The 17,170-nt window shown below is 47.1% G+C and overlaps 1 protein-coding gene and 1 pseudogene across 1 annotated transcript in view; both read right to left on the bottom strand.

Annotated features, from left to right (window-relative positions):
• Positions 1-17,170, bottom strand: part of Msh3 (mutS homolog 3) — a 107,801-nt gene that overhangs the window by 76,198 nt on the left and 14,433 nt on the right. The window contains exon 8 of the mRNA XM_063245277.1: positions 15,621-15,787. Within this exon, the coding sequence (XP_063101347.1) occupies positions 15,621-15,787 (167 nt within the window). The remainder of the gene's footprint in view (positions 1-15,620; positions 15,788-17,170) is intronic.
• LOC134475272 (E3 ubiquitin-protein ligase RNF13-like) lies at positions 2-15,596 on the bottom strand (annotated as a pseudogene).

Below are 17,170 nucleotides of genomic sequence, written 5' to 3'. Positions count from 1 at the left end.
AACAAGACTGTCAGCAATGATTCACATTAGGGCCTAGCCCACCCTCCAGGAAGGATTCACTGCTCCTCACTCACACTGAAGACAGAGCGAGGGCATGAAGTCTGCAGACGCTTTGGCAAGAGACCCCACTCCATGAGTCACCCAGGCCATCACCTGAGCATGTGTACAGCATGGGGCTGAGGCCAGGCCTCACCAGGATGGGCACGCACTCTGCCACCAAGCTGCTACCCTGCCCTCACTGCCTACTTTCAGTTTATGCCACCCCGCAGGCAGTGAGTACTTCATGATTATCACCAGCAAGAACCAGCTACAGTTAGGACTGACCATGCTGGTAAAGGAGATGGGAGAGGCTGAAAGAAGGCTCACTGGACTCCAACATGGGAGACTCAAGGGGAACTGCTCCGAGAGCGACCCCAGAGTCCTTTATAATCACTGCCTCAACCGTGTCCAATATCACTCATGCAAACTTTCTGTTCACAAACTGTGTGCAGGTATAAAATCACTTCCTGGTCCTTCCCCGGTCTCTTGGTTATAGTAAGATATACGGTGAATTGCAGGCACCCTCTCTGCCTGAGATTCTGCAGACTCGAGGAATAGCCCACCTGAGTTCTGCCCAGCTGGATTTCACTCCAGCTCCTAACTTAGCACTCCTCAGGCACCGCACAGCTGTCAACTGGGTGTCTTACAGAGGTCATGTGTGCTGAAACCGCCTCTCTGAGGACTGTCAAGCTGGACCTCCACAAACCGGTGTGTGGGCTGCCTGCACAACATCCATGACTGCAGCAAAGGGCCAAAGGTGCAGGCCCTAGCCCACATATGCATCAGCCTGTGCAGCAAGAGGCTGGAGCAGGGGATGCCACCTGCTAACGGGTCTCCTGGGCCAGTCACAAACTGCAGGCAATCTGCAGGGTCTACACGAGCAGCCAGCTGTCACAGGACTGACATTCAAATGGAGCTGGGAATTGTCTCGGGAGAAACGGAACAGTGACAGAGGAGTGCTGAAGCACGCACAGATGTCTGAATTTTTAAATACTGCAGTAGAAGTCACATCACCATGAATGCCCTCGAAGTCCCCCCCGCCAGGTCAAACACACACTTGTCCCACCCTTCCTGCCCCTCTCTAAAGCAGTGCTACAGCCTCCATCCTGAGGGTCTTTAGAGGTGTGATTGGAACGGCATGGTGGACACTGATGCCCAGTGCCGCCCACTGGAGAGGCAGCCTGGAAAGATATGACCACGTTAGGGCTGGAGATTTAGCTCAGCAGCATAAGTGCCTGCCTTGCAAGCAGGCAGTCATGAGTTCGATCCCCGGTACCGATAAAAAGGAAAAAGACAAAAAAAAAAAAAAAAAAAAAAAAAAGATACGACCACGTAATGGTCCACCTTTTTCACTGACTGGCACCGAGTGACTTCTGGATCTTCCCCGAAGTCAGAAGGACCAAAAGAGGCAAATGCTTTTAACTGACTGAGGACATCGAGCAGCCAGGCTGGTGTGACCAGGGACACTTAGCAGAGAGGACCTCCATACACGGTTTATCCAGAAACCACTGGCAGGCACAGAAAGACAAGCTGCAGTGAGCACACAAGGGACAGGTGATGAGCAGGGGCCCCGCGGCCCACTCACCTCCCCCCCACAGGAGACTCTGGGGGACGTGACCCACAATGCAGCCCAACCAAGCTGGCTTCCTTCCCCGGAAAAGCCCCCATCTGCGGGCCAGTATCCCTGAATGAGAGCCGGCATCCTCCTTGGCCCCTCCCTGGGGTGGACCTGCACCCCGAGCCAGCAGGAACTCTGCAAGACCTCTACCACCAGCAGCTCCAACACGAGCTCCCCGGGGCCACCTCCTCCCTGGACCTCGTGGCCCGGGAGGCCAGGGTCCCCGCTTCTGCAGTCAATATCCTCAGATGAACCTGGCACATGGCAGGCCACAGTGCTGCTAAAGGATGAAGAAGTGACTGAGTACGTAATGTACAACATCTGTCGACACTGAGAGTTTTTATTTCCTCTTAGGTATAAAAAGAGGAAAATCACTTAAGAGTTTACTGTTCGCCATCTAAATTAATAAAATCAACTGGAAGGTGGAATAAAATACCTTTATAAGCAAGTGAGCCAATTTGAAACGTGAAGAACCCATCGTGCAGAGCTTTTGTTTCTAACTCTGGTTGAGATTTGTTGTGTTCAAATTAGAATTAACCCCAACCAGCACACTGAGACTGTACAACGCACACACATAATGGGACACACGTTCCCCTGGGCGTGTGCTAGCCACGACAGCCACACCTGCCACACCTGCCACACCACTCTCCATCTTGCAGGGTACCACTGCCACATGCCTCTCACTGCAAGCCGGCAGTTCTGGCAAAACCGCATTCCCAGCTCAAACCCTAACCTCAGGGTCATGCTACCCACACACACGCAGGAAATCACAGGCGTAATTCCCTTATTACATGTCTTTAGTACACCGTGAGTATTTAAATCTGAAAGCAAAGAACACTTGAGAAACACTTAAAAATCTTCTCTCAAGTAAGCAAGCCAGATGCCACTGGCTGTCCCTGGGTGGCCGTGGTCTGGAGCCCCAGCCTGGCACCTCCCACACTCCAGGCCATGTGCTGGGATCTGCACATGATGGGGCTATCTCTGGGCTCACGCCACATGCTCTGTGGCCCCTGTGAGTCCCTGATTTTTCACATTAACGCTGTACTGTGTGAATGTGAGCAACAAGAAGGGCTGTAAGACCTGTGATCACGCATGACCTGATCATCTGATAGATCCGACCAAGGCCTGGCAAAACTGTCCCTTCCTGTGCCTAGACTGTTATATCAGCAAGAACAAGACAAGGATTTTCCTGACTGATTATGCTTTAAAAAACATCCTAACATGTTTAAACTTCAAGTGATACTAAAAATACAAAAAGTAGTTTAAATTATAAGAAATTGGAAAAGAAGAGGCCCTTTTATTCAGATTTGTCTATGTAAAAAATTCAACTATACTGCAATAAAGATACACACGCTGGCATCATCAGTATAGTATGCTGATTTTAATTCTATTAGGACACCAGCAAGGAACCCACATTCACCACTAACACAGACCTAGGCTGCACAACCTCTGCCCTGGGGAGAAGCAACAGATAGGTTCTTCCCTGCCCCTCCTGCCAGGTGCACCTCCCTCCAGGTCATACACCAGATGGCTTCAAAAGGTGGACAGCAGCAGACAAGCCGGGGAGCCTGGGATCTGAGTACCCAGTGCTAAGTTCCCATGACAACCCAGGCACAGAGCTGATGCTGATGACCAAAAAGGCCACCAGGCCAGGCAGGACCCTGCCAAGTCGGCTTTCCCAGGACAATCCCCTAGAAAGGACAAGATTGGTCTAAACAAGAGTTACTCCACTCCAGCCACAGCATAGAGAGCCCTGTGGGTCCTGTCCCATGTCAGCCAGGGCAGAAGGGGTGCCCGGTCACTCCAGGATAGATGAAACCAGTGCTCCAGGGCCCTTGCTGGGCACGGTGTCTGAGCAGGACAAGGAGGAAGCCGGGAGCCGAGACTGCTGGCCAGGAGCAAGGTCTTCTTCCCCATGTTGCAGGGAGACCACACAAGGAGCCAGGACCTCCACTCCTCTCTGTGGCAAAGAGGCTCCTCTCCCCATTGGACAGTGTTCTTGCCACTTTCCTAGTGGATGAGGTGCAACACTCAACACCTGCAACGTAATGATAGGTTTACTGTGGCTCACATTTCAGCCCAGTCAGCTGGCTCCAAGGCTGGGCAGCATGGCAGAGGGCTGGTGGAAGAGAGCTACTCACAGCATGGCAGCCAGGAAGGAAAGAGGGATGGGAGGAGCCAGGAAGGAGATGCAACCTCCTTAGTCACACCAACAGCGACTAAGGCCGGGCCACCTCCTGCCAGCAAGGTCCCTCTATGACAGAATGAGGCTTTGGGTGGGGGAGGCAGACATCTGCAGATAAACCATGACAGACAGCATCAGAGAAGGCCAAGGGAGAGGACCCAGGAGTTGGAACTCCCACCGCCATACAACAGCACAAGTCTCAATCAAAACACACTCTTCATTGCCAAGGAACAGGAAGAGCACAAACTGATTATAGAAAGAAAACCAACAGATGATAACGGGATAGAAAGGCAATGCTTTCGGGGTGGCCACAGTAAGAATGCCTGAGTAGCAACTGCACACACAAGTGAAACAGTGAAAAGATTAACTGAAGGCAAAGGGAAATTCTTTGAAGGAACTGAAGACAAGGAAACACGAAGTAAAACATTAGAAGTACAAAATGCTGTAACCAAAATAGAAAGTTCAGTAGATGGACTCAGCAGTGAGTGGAGAGGAAATTGTCAATGAATGAGGAAATCTAACAGAAATTACCCAACCTACACAAACAGGGGAAACAGACTGAAATAAATTAACCCAGTCCCAAAAGCCTATGCCAGAGTCTAACATTCTCTTAACAGCATCTTATAAGGAGAAAAGAAAGCAGGCCAAAAAATAACAATGAATAACAAATTCACAAATTCAGCAAAACACAAAACCTACAGATTCAAGATTGAGTGAAGTCCAAACAGGGTAAGGTCATAAGAAATCCATGCTGAGATGCATCATAAATAAAATTCTGAACATTGTTAGCAAAGATAAATTTCTGAAAGCACCCAGGAGAGAAACTGCATTTGCTCTGAGGGACAAACAATGGGGGCACATAGGATTTCTCCTCAGAAGCCAGCGAGGCAGTAGGAAGGTGACACAATCTTTCTCAAGACCTGAAAGAACCATGAATCCCATACCAGGAGAAACCCTTCTGAAAATGAGGGAGAAAATAGTATTTTTAGATGAAGGAAAACAGTATCTGTCACAAGCTGCCACACTCTGAAAGGAAAGCTGAAAAAAACTGTCTGCACAGGAAGGTAACAAGAGGAAAGCAGAAAGGGGAAGTGGCCTGGGACCTCGGGAAAGGAGGAAGCCACGGCTGCCGTGCTGAAGCACTCTTCGTCTTCAGAGGTGACTCTTGTATTTAATGACCCTGCGAAATTCTTAGTATTTCTAATAATCTGTCACTTGTGCTGGGTCTTCCACATAGGCAACATATAGTCCGTAAATCATGTCAGCTTTAGAATTTTTAATGCGGTCTTTAAATATTTCCTACCATTCAGTTATGTTATTTAAAAACATTGTTTGGGGCAGTATCTGATCAGTATTAGAACATGCATGTGACATAACCAACAGATTACACAGCTACTAATGGCATCTAAGTAATATATTTTCAATTCCATTCTTAAACCATTATAAACATGACAGAGCTTAGAAAGGAGATGAGAAAACAGGCCCACACACAGATAGACTACACACAAACAGATAAAACTACAGTGTCATAAAATACCCTGCTGTGTGTACACTTTAGTTCCAGTGATAATTTCTGGTGTCTCTGGTGTTCCAAGGTGATTTTTGTGACATCCAGCTTGAAAAGTACCATCCTAGATCACCTGAATTCCAACCTGTACAACACAGCACACACATGCTTCCCATCCTGCAGGTCCGTGTCTACTTACGAGCACGTTAGTGCCAGTGAGCGCCTTCACTGTCTCCACTGCGGGGGAAACCACCATAGCCTGAGAATGCAAGTGCTGTGTCCATAACAGTGAAACCAAACCACTTAGTCTGCACTGTGGCTCAAAAGGAAGAACAGGACCAGCCATGTCTTTCAGACATCTGTGGCACCGCCCACTCCAGGCTGGTGGCTGTGGGGAGGGAGAGCTCAACACCTGCTGCCAGCTTCGCTATGGGTACAGAAAACTCCAAGTCCCCAGTGAGCCACAACCTCCTGGGTCAGAGGAGCACTGGTTTCAGCAGGAGCACATCATTCTTCACACCAAACAATGGTCCACTTATATTTTACTAACTTTGGATACTTGTTTGACTTCACCCTCAAATCTTCATGTGGTTTTCTCTTCGTAAAAAAAAGAAAAGGAGGCATAAGCTGACACACTAGGTGTTAGGTTTATAAATTTCATGTCACATTACAATGAAAGTACTATAAATCAAAGTAAGTAGGCAAGTTAGCAAAAATCATTTTTCCTTGTAGAATACTCTTTTTACTTATACAAGCATACTTTATCTCTGTAATTTTTAAATTACAATTTCACAAGTATAAAAGAAAACATTTCTAAAACAAAAAAATAAACACATGTCAGAGGAGACAGCAAGCCAAACTCAAGAAATACGAAAACAAATCCCATGGCGCCCAGCATCCTCAGAGCACAGCGCCAGCCCCCCACCTCTGACCACAGACACGGCCACGGTGAGCAGCTCTCAGGCTACTGTCAACAGCCGCTGCCAGCTGCATGCAGGGGCCCATAGTCTCACCTTGCAGCCACGCATACTCACCTTAGCCTGCCTCCGACCTCACAAAACTTAGGGTGCCAACAGAGGAAAGGATAAAGAAGATGTGGGATTTGCACACATACTACACTGCCATAAGGAAAGATACATTTCAGTCATGTGTAGGAAAAGGGAGGCACCTCGGGACTGTTAACATTAAGCGAAATAAATCAGCCACGCAGCTTTAATATCATATCATTTTTCTTATCTGAGAAACTCAAGGTGTGAGTAAGTTAGGAGTCAAATAAAAGGGAACAGGAAAACAGGAAGATGGATCCTTTGCAAATGGGAAGGGAACCCAGAGATGGAGGGGGCTCCAGGGGAGGTGAAGAGAATGAAATCTGTTATACACAAACCAGCTCCTCATAGTGAATGTGACCGTTACATACTGCAAACAGGGACTAATAAAACTTTTTAAAATTTTCAAAAAGGAAAACAACCAACAATGAACAACCAAACAAAATAAAAGACCGAGTCCATTTCACACAACAGTTTGGGGACTCTGACCTCCACAGCTGTGTGCCACCTGGCACGCCTCACTCACTGGGCTGCTACACTGCCGGCCCCAACCCAGACCACCAAGTCCTGGCCATAATAAATTCCCTAGTGTTAATCAAGGTTGTGTATAAAATCTCTTTTCTCCTCTCACATTTCAAAAAGACTTGCTATGTTTTACATGAACTCTAAACTCAAATATGAGGTTAGAAAGGTGCAGTTTAGTCACAGGAGTTCTACTTTGCATGGCAATTGCTGATAACCACACACTATTATTTCATTTACACTAAGGCTCTGCTCAGTGTTCTCCACCAAAACCACAAAAACCATTACACCATCACAAAGTGAGGCCCCTTCCCTACATAAATCAGCAAGAGACTCAAATGCAGCAATAGTGACTTCCAGCGCTGTGTCTGATGCACAGGTGACAGCCACGTGACATCGATGCTCTGTGTGATGAACCATGAGAAGGGGTTCACGTCAGACCCAGGCTAAGGTGAGGGCTCTGGGGACAGAAAACACGATAATGGATTTCTCTGTCGCACGCTGACGTGAGCATGACAGGACGTCCCTCCTCCCCATGACTGAAAAGCCACGTTTCCTTACGATCCGCAGCTTGGACTTCTTCCCTGAGCTGGCACTGACTTTTTGACACATGTCCTCCAAAGGGCAGACAGCTACTGTGTACTGTCACACTCGGGCAGTGCCCACACACACTTTATGATAGTGTCAGGGGGTCAGGGCTGGGTTTTAACCTAGCATCCTTCTGAATGTCACGCAGTGTCAGTAAAATAGTCAGTAAGGTAAATAATGTACTCATACCCTTGATTCTACCGCGTGCAAAAGATAAATGAAGACCGCACATCCTGGTTCTCTGCCTACCTCACTCTCTAAGCCTCCCCTTTCTGCTACTCCATTTCTATTCGTCTTTCTCCTACTCCTAACTACTGGCATTCTCCAAACTTCACTTTTCTCTTTTTAGTGACACTCGGAATGGAACCCAGAGCCTTGTGCAACACACTAAGCTATACCCCCAAACTTTTTTATTTATTTATTTTGAGACAAGGTCTCACTAAATTACCTAGGCCAGTAGCATATGTGTAGGAATGTGACACCATACCTCGCTTCCCTGATCTTACTCTTTTCACCATGCACTCTTCTTGCTGGTGGAAAGTTGTTTTTAAACTTCAACTGTCCCACTGATGCAGTAGACTCCCCTACTCCTATCCATCAAGCCCAGAACCTGGCGGCCACTGCAGCAGGAATCCATGCCCTACCCTGGGCCTCCCCTTTCCACTCTCCCACCCGCAGTTCTCAGTGTGAAGGTCCCCTTTGCAGCTCCACACCTCTCCTTCAGTCCCAGACCATGCACCTGAGGGCTCTTGGTGTTTCACCCCCTCCCAGGGGCTGCTGGGCTCTGCCAGCGACCGGACACTCCTGCTTCCCTGAACACAAATTCTGTATGGGCGGCTGTGGTCACCTTCCTTGCCTCCGAATCAGTTTCTCTGAGGATCAATAATATTACTTATATTTGTTAATCATAATAACACGCAACATCTTTAAGCTACAGTGATCTGAACTGCAGCTCACGCAGGGCTCGACACCACTGCTCTCCATTCTCTCTCTCGAGTCTACAATAAACATGAGGCAGCAGGCGCAACCACCAGGGCTGGGACTGAAATCTTACAATGCATTCCACGCAAATACACAAGAAGCAGTCTCAGAAAAATGAAGGTTTGTCACTGTTCAGAAACAATCATCTTAGCTTACAGCTATGTTTGACTAGTAGTCAGTAGTTGGTCTAAGTTATAATGGGATACAAAGTAAACAAGCCTGTATCTTAAGAAACAAAAACAAATGTGAAAGGCCCCAGGATCTAGCTTGCCTGGCAAACGAAAGGTTGCGAGTTCGATCCCCAGTACAAAAGAAAGTGAAGGTTGGAGTAGGCTTTAAATTGCAACTCAGAATATAAAATCCTTTGGAGACCTCTTGTGGCCATAGTTAAGAAAAAAAAAGCTCGAGAGTCAGACAGATGCCCTCACCCAGAAGGATATTCCAGAATCCCAAAGCAGCCTTCTGCCTTTTCTCACATACCTTAAACATATAATGTTCTTTAGAAGAATTAAAGACATCATACTATAGTGATCCATGCATACCAAGTTAAGAGCAACACAATTCACAAATAACCGAATCTTGGAAACAGCCGATATGTCACCAATAGATGAATGGATAAAGCAAAGTGATGTTTATGCACATGATGGAGTGCTACTCTGCCATTAAGAAGAGTAAACTTTGTTTGAGGCCATAAACTTATGTAAAATAAATCTGACACAGAAAGTTAAGCATCCTACAGTTTCTTACATGAGAAAACCACAGTATAAATAAAAAGGGAAATAAAACATGATGATAGAAAACAGGGTATCTGGAGACACAGGAAGACAAGAAGGAGGAGGGGAAGTAAAAAAGGAACAAAATCATGAATAGATGTGTGTGGGTGTGCATGTGTGTAAACTAGACCCAAATATCTCACCATGCACTAAAGTCAAAATGAATCAAAGCTCTAAATGTTAAAACAGAAATATCTGCTGGAAAACAGACTAGGTATAACTTTGGAAGATAGACAAAGGGCAAAACCTTATGAACAAACCCTTGATCACACTACAAAGAATCAACAACTGGAATCATATCAAATTAAAAAGCTTTTGCATAGCAAAAGAAACTACCAACAGAGTGAAGAAACAACTCACAGAATAGGAAAAAAATTTTACCAACTACTCCTCAGACTAACATCTAAAATATATAAAGAACTGAAAAATATATCAAGAACTAAAAAAAAATCAGGCCCCCCAAACTTAAATACCCAGTCTAAAAATGGGTATCAGGAATGAATACACACTTCTCAGATGAAGTAGAAACAGCAAATAAATATATGAGATGTTTAATATCACTGGTCATTTGAGAAATGCAAATTAAAACAATGCTGAGATTCCATTCACTCCAAAAAGAATGGTTATTATCAAGAAATTAGCCAATAGCAAATGCTGGTGATGCTGTCAGGAAAACTTCTCCACAGTTGGTAGGAATGTAAATTGGTAAAAACAACACGGAAATCAGTATGGAGATTCCTCAACAAGCTAGAACTAGAGGTTTTAGTTCCCCTCCTACAAATTGACCCAAAAGAATTAAAGGCTTCATATCACAGCGATATATGCACACTCGTGCTTATAGCGGCACAGTTGATAGCAGCTAGATCTTGGAAACAGCCCAGATGCTCACCTGCAGAGGAATAGATAGAGAAAATGTGGTATTTCTGTGCAGTGCAGTTCTACTCTGCCATAAAGAAGGATAGTCTCGAGACACTGTTAGACACTGTTAAACAGACACACCCTGAGACCACAATCTGAACTGGACACACAAGTTTAGACACTGTATTGATTCTCCAGTGTGAGAAACCCAAAGACAAATGAGGAGCACTACAGAGAAGAGGTCCTGGGAAGCATGAAGAGCAAGAGCATGTCCAGATGGGAAGGGAATAGGGCAGGAAAAGAGGATGGGCGGGGGTGGGGGGTGGGGGGTGGAAGAGAACAAGGGAAATGAAGCTCTGTGAATAGGAAGGGAAGAAGGGTTTAAGGCAGAGAGGAAATGGGGAAAAAAGAACCAGGAAATGCACAGGTACAAATTCCCTGTGATGAATGTGATCAATATGTATGATAAATATGTACTAATAAAAAAATATAAGGTTAATAAAAAGCACACAGAAGAGGCTGTAGCTGTGAGGAGTAGTAACAGCACTCCAGCTGTGTGCCCTTGCAGTGTTTAATCTTCACACAGTCCTGAGAGGAGCAGACTTGCCAGCCTCGTGCTAAAGACAGGGAGGGTGGCAGAGGGACGAGCTCGCTCAATGCCACTGAGAGGAAGAGACAGTTTTCTACCCAAGGCCTGGGCCATAGAGGTCGGTGCATGACCTGTGACAGGAGTCTGCACTTCCACCGACCCGAGCTGCAGAGCCTGCAGAGACGCAGCGCTCGCTTCTGACTTTGCTTAGTCTGAAGTCAATGAGGATGGAAAACAAAGACTGAGAATGTCAACGTGCTTAGTGAATGCAGGGCCAATCACACGCTGCGATGCCAACAGAGAAAGACCATGGGAAGCGAGGCAAAAGCAGTTGAGACCTGTAAACTCTCGTTCGCCACCCAGTGTCTCTGGGGCTCTTGCCTCATTCCATCAGGGACATTTAGTAACGTCACAAGGCAGTGGTTCTTGCCAAATGGTACTGGCAACACCTGTATTTGACAGTGTATTGAATTTTGCCTTTAGTTTTATAAAAATATGCAGAAAAATTTAAAAGTGAGATTATTGATGTAACTGATCAAAATGAATCTGCTAACCACAATCAATCAAGTGCATACGGAGTTATGAAGGGCACAAAGTCCAGCAGGCAACACGGCAGGTAACTCAGTTTCACAAGACTCTCTTTAAACATGTCTTAGAGATTTTATTAATTCTCCTAACTCTCCAAAAGCACAGCCCTTACTATCTGACTTCTAAGTATTCAAGTTTAAGTACAAAAGAGAAGAGCAAAATAGTTTTTTTTCCTTGATGCCGAATTCATGATCAGATAGGTAAAGACGATTAATCACCTCAACGTTGGCCAGGGCCCAAAGCTTCCTCCCATGTCACAGCCGTGGAAGTGCAAACAGGTGCCATCCATCCTAACAACCAAGAGCTTTGCAAGTGGCTGTGCCCTCTGACTCAGAAACTCTGCTTTCAGAAACTTAAGAAAATAAATACACACACAAAGCTTCCTCCACTTAGGTACTGGCCGTGGCAGTATCTGTAACACTGAAATAATGAGTACAACATAATGAAAGGAAAACATAAGCCATGGTCCATGTGTAGAGCAGAGTGCTGCTCAGTCACTGCAGCTTCAAGGGGCAACAGGATATGCACCAGAACTGACTCCAAGGTAAACTCTCCAGGGAGGCGTGGATGAAATGAACCTGGCTACAAACCCAGAGACTCAGAAGCCACCTGGTGGATGTGTGGAGTTCACCACACTATTCCCAAATAATTCTGCAGCATCTTTGAAATTTTCCACCATAAAATGAGGTAATATAGAGTCTCTCAGTTAACAAAGAGTATACCAGGCAGGGGTGATGGTGCATGCAGGTAATTCCCAGCACCCTGGGAGGCTGAGGCAGGACCCTAAGTTCAAGCCCAGCCTGGGCGACTCAGTGAGTCAGAGAGACTTCATCTCAAAATAAAAGCAGTAAAAAGGGCTAGGGTGCAGCACAGTGAGAAAGGTCTGAGTTCAACCCCTAGTACTTGACTAAAAAAGAGGAAGAGGATACCAATGTGAATTCATGATTCTGCAACATGAATCCATGTTTATGAATGAAAAAAGTGATGCCGGGATACAGAAAGAATATACCCAAGTGTACTTATCTCTGGGTTGTGGGATTTAGCTTATTTTACCTCTCTTTTTATACCTTCTAGCTTCTCTCTTTTTTAAAATAGAGAAGTTTTATTAACTCTCCTCATGTAAAGCTATACAAAAATCTTAAAAGTTTAATTATACATTTCTATCATTTCTACAGTTACAATGGTGTATAATATAATTTACCTTTTCACAACACATCATTTCAATACATTAGTTCTGTTAAACATAAGCGCTTAGTTTCAAATCTAATACTGAACGGTTTTCTCTGTATACTGGTTAGCGGGGCTAACTAGCATACAATGCTCTTTGTAAAGAGGTATATGATCTGAGTATTAACAGTGGCTCAAGTCTGGTATTTTTATGCAGCATTTGGTTTTTGCTTTGCTCCCAACACAAGACCCTACAGGGTGCTGAAATCTCCCAAGTCCAAAGACATCAGCTGTTGAACCCCAGTACCACACCACACTTGAGGATTGGAACCCATCCGAGGGCTGCCCCAGTTACTGACCTTTCTATCAGAATAAGACTGGTTGGGAACAGAAGTGAAAAAGAGAGCTTTGAGTTTTCTGTGCAGTGCTGACAGGGGGGTAGAAATGGTGACAGACCTTTGCTTCTCACTAACAAAGGCAACTCGGAGAAGTGGCAGAGCACCCCCAGCGCTGTCTTAGGTGGCTCAGCAAGGTGTGTGTACCGCCTTCACCTTGCACTAAGTGGCCAGGCGCTGCCTCATGTGTGAAACAGCACATCTTCGCATGGGATCTAAATCTTATCACAAACTACATTGAGATTTTAAAAAACGTCTTGGGTCTATCTTATCCCTGATGCCTGAGTCTGCTGTCAGTAAAACAGAGGATAGTTCTGTGGCCAGGTACCAGATAAGAGCCTGCCTTGGTAGTCTATCTCTCCAGAAATCTCTAAGAGGAGCAAAAACTCAACTCCACACCTAAACAAATGTTTTAAAGGGAAGCAAACACGTCACCTTCCGGGTCACACGGTGTCTGTGGTGCTGCAGTCCAGCTCCCTGTGAGGCTGCTGCTGGACCACAATACTGTGTTCCTTTTGCTTCACTTTCTGCCTCACTGCTGTCAGTCTCTCCACTGCCATCATCCCCAAAGCCTGAAGGCTCCGTCATGTTCTGAGGTGAGTGGGACTCTGCATACTGACAGAGCAAGGGGTCGGAGCCAAGGGCAGCGCTCTGACCCTCCCTCCCTTCCTGCCTGCTGTCTGCGGCAGCAGTGGCATCACCTCGAGAAGGAAGCACTTCTCGCTTGCAGACGGGGCAGGTTTTCTCAGTTTTGGCCAAGAGACACTCGGGGACAGGGAAGGATTCTGTGTTTGTCTCCATCTCCATACCCATCCACACACATCATCCTCATCTCCTTTCTTACATTTACGTACAGGGAGTTTCTTATGTTGATCTTTACCAAGCCTATTCCTTCCGGCTCTATGTGTGTCCTGGGCAAATTTTGTGATCATAAAAGTGGCTATTGGGATGAGACAGATGTGTGCTATACTGCAGAGGGGACCAGACAGTATTCTAGAGGAAGACTACACCCTGGAACTAAGACACTGTGGCCCCCTTTTCCACATGTGAATTCATCTTCCAGGGAATCAGCTGACGACTCACCCACAGACACAGATGGGATGGCAATTTTTTGTAACACATTGATATGGCTGGACCCAGGCCATGGAGGTCCTGAGACCCACACTGTGAACATCGGCTGCTTTGTATCCCGCTCCGTGCACTTAAAACCTTTCCATCAAAATTACAATCAAGTCTTCTAATGAACATGATGAAAGTGCCAGGTGAATTGTCTTTTACTGGTGGAGGCGATATGGGTTCACAAGCATTCTCTGGTTTTTAATTCATCAAAAAACTCTTTAAGCCTTCAGCTGGAGGTCTATAATCAAATTTTGCTGGGAGAGCATCAAATGTCTGAGATGCATTTTCAAACTTGTATCCTAAAATGCCTGCTCCTACAGAAGAAAGTTTAGGAATGCACATAGCGGACAGCAGAGATGGTGCAGACATGTGTGGCCGACAGCGTGAACAGCCAACGGGGAGCAGCCTCTCCTCGGAACATCACCCAGAGGGCAGGTCCCTGGGACACAGGCCCGCCGGCCTCTCTGAGCTGGAGAAGATCCCAGCCTGAGTTCCTAACTGAATATCGCACCAACCTACCTCCTAACCCCTTAGGGCATTTTGTACGTAAAACAAATTGCAAAAGCTACTTAGAGAAAAGTTAAGTTCAAATAGAAATGAGCCCTCTAAAGCAGTGATGGTGAACCTTTGAGACAAGCATCCAATCTGTACCCAAAACCCAATGACTTATTGCAAATGCCAACACTGCAACTGAACCTGTATACCGAGGTTTTAATTAGAAAAAGCGATTCATGCACTAATGTCTTTCGTCTTAAAAAAAAAAAAAAAAAACAAGTGACATGCTCTGCGAGCCACAGTTTAGAGCCCTAAATTCTGAGAACAAAGCCACACATAGAACTGCACCTGTGTACTAGTCAGATTCGCTGCCTGGTCAAAGGGCCAAGCACACATCCTGTGGGCATCCCTGCTGGTCTGTGATCCTCTGCGCACTGCACCACACAGCCCACATCCCTCAACCCTGCTGCCTGCCAGCTCCTCCTGCCTCCTGCGGTTGACAGCACAGCACCCTTCCCAAGAGAGTCCTGGACATGGTGCCTGCGGCATCCAGACAGTGTGTGCACCTGGGAGCCCCTGTTGGGCTGCAGACCCTGAGGACACACAGCTCAGCCACCTGCTCAGGGTACCGCAGTACCCAGCACACAACTCCATAAACACAGCTGCTGCACTGCTTCCAGGTGAAACCCGAGCAAGAAAGGCATTTCTGAAATTACACAAGTGAACTCTAGCTGCAGAAACTACAGATTACCCACAAAATACATCATACAAGTCAGCAAGGTCATGAAGTTCTTTAAAAAGATCCACTTCTGGCCAGGGATTTAGCTCAGTGGCATAAGCGCCTGCCTTGCAAAAAAAAAATCTACTTCTCTTCTAATCCCAGCACTCAGGAAGCTGAGGCAGGAGGATCACTGTGATTTGAGAGCAGCCTGGGCTACCTAGTGAGCTCAAGGCCAGCCTGAGCTACACAATGAGAGCCTGTCTCAAAAGACCAAATAAGATAAAATAACATCAATTCTATAGTCCTACCTCAAATCACGGTGATAGTTTTCTTTTTTTTTCTGGTACCACTGTTGAAATACAACTCTGTAAACAGAATGTGTGTGGCACTTTCCCTAGCCATGGCTCTGGGCGGCACTGGCCCACTTACCTTGAAGCCATGGCTCTGCACACCAGTGCCTCCGTGGGCTCCGACAGGCATGCAGGGAGCAGCAGTTCGGCGGGCTGCAGGCTGCACACCCGTGTCTCCAGCTCCGAGCGGGTCACGGTGTCCCGGAAACTGTCCAGCAGCACCTCCCCGGTGGCGGGCTGAACGGCCTGTACACAAACACAGTGAGGTGTCACGAGAGGTGTACCCGCCCGGGCACACAGTGGTACAGCTGACCCCACACACCACGCCCACCTGGTGCTTGCCCAGGCCAGACTCACGAGGAGCTGGAGATTTCCAGATGCCCCACACCTGCACCCTGCCCGTCCCCCATGTCCCAGGCCTCATGTTCCTGACGGGGTGAGGAGGAGATGTCAGCGAACCCTCCTGCACCTGCGCTTCCTCTACAGGAACGGAATAAACCTGCCACCTCCCCTTTGGGGCTGTCCTGATCATACAGTCGGGACACAAACACAGGAGGGGAGTGCAACTGCAAGGCCTGGCCAGTGGATGTGGCTACACAGGCAGTAACTGACACAGGGCTCCAACTTCACCCCAAGCCATCACCAAAGCCACCTCACTCACTATAGAGCGCTAACACATCAAGCTAATGTAAAAAGTATTTTTGCAAAAAATGAAATGACATATAATAAACTTGGAATGAAACCCAAGTAGACAGTCTCTCTGATGACGTAACCAGGACAACCAATAGCTGCCCACTGCCATGCCTGGTCAAGAAGTGCAAAGAAAGGGAGCAAGTTAAAGGGCTGCAAGAAGTTACCCAAGCCAGGTCCTGGGGCAGTGAAAGCCCAGGCACTAGGACAGAAAGCCGTCAGCCCAAGGACCAGATGACCCTCATGCTCTCTCCACTCCTGGGCGCACAGCAGGTACTCACCCCGAGGAAGGACAAATGCCCATGCTGTGCCCAGAGCCAACTGATACCAGTGTGTCCCAGAGGCAGCACAGCCAAGGACAGCAGAGGACACCCCGCCCGCAGCTCAGCAGGTCCTGCCCTGGCTCCATGCTGAGAACCTCGGATGGGGGCAGCACAGACCTTCAATGCTCACAGCAGCACTCATCACCAGCACAGGGAGGCCCAAGCACAGACCCTAAAATGCTACAGGACACAGTGACCATAGACTGCAGCAACACGGGACAAGGAATCTCAGGTGCAAAGAGAATGGGAAGCAGCAGAACTCAGAAGAATGTGCAGGCTTGCTGGCGTCTATATAGGAGTACATGTCCGGGCGGACACACATGTCCCCAAAGCTTAAGGCAGCAGAGCCAGCATGAAAGGAAAGGAAGATGTCGTCTCAAGAACCTGGATTACCGTCCCCTGTGATCCCAGGAAGGACTCAGGGGCCGCAGGCAGCCACAATCCTCACCCACCTTCCCTATGCACTTCGGCTTTATGCATTTTTCCGTGTGGATATATTTTTGCAAATCCCTTTATTTGTGGCTTGAGAAACTTCCTAAATTGTAGCCCTGGGTTTCCTCTAGAGACCACAGCAGCGGACCGGGTACCTTAGGACACACACCTAAGCTTATGCCGC

The sequence above is a fragment of the Cavia porcellus genome, unplaced genomic scaffold (assembly GCF_034190915.1).
Source record: "Cavia porcellus strain 051 isolate PalLab524CR breed Dunkin Hartley unplaced genomic scaffold, mCavPor4.1 scaffold_2, whole genome shotgun sequence".
Classification (NCBI taxonomy): domain Eukaryota; kingdom Metazoa; phylum Chordata; class Mammalia; order Rodentia; family Caviidae; genus Cavia; species Cavia porcellus.
Note: the sequence above shows the minus strand (reverse complement) of the source record. Positions and strands in the feature narration are given on the sequence as shown.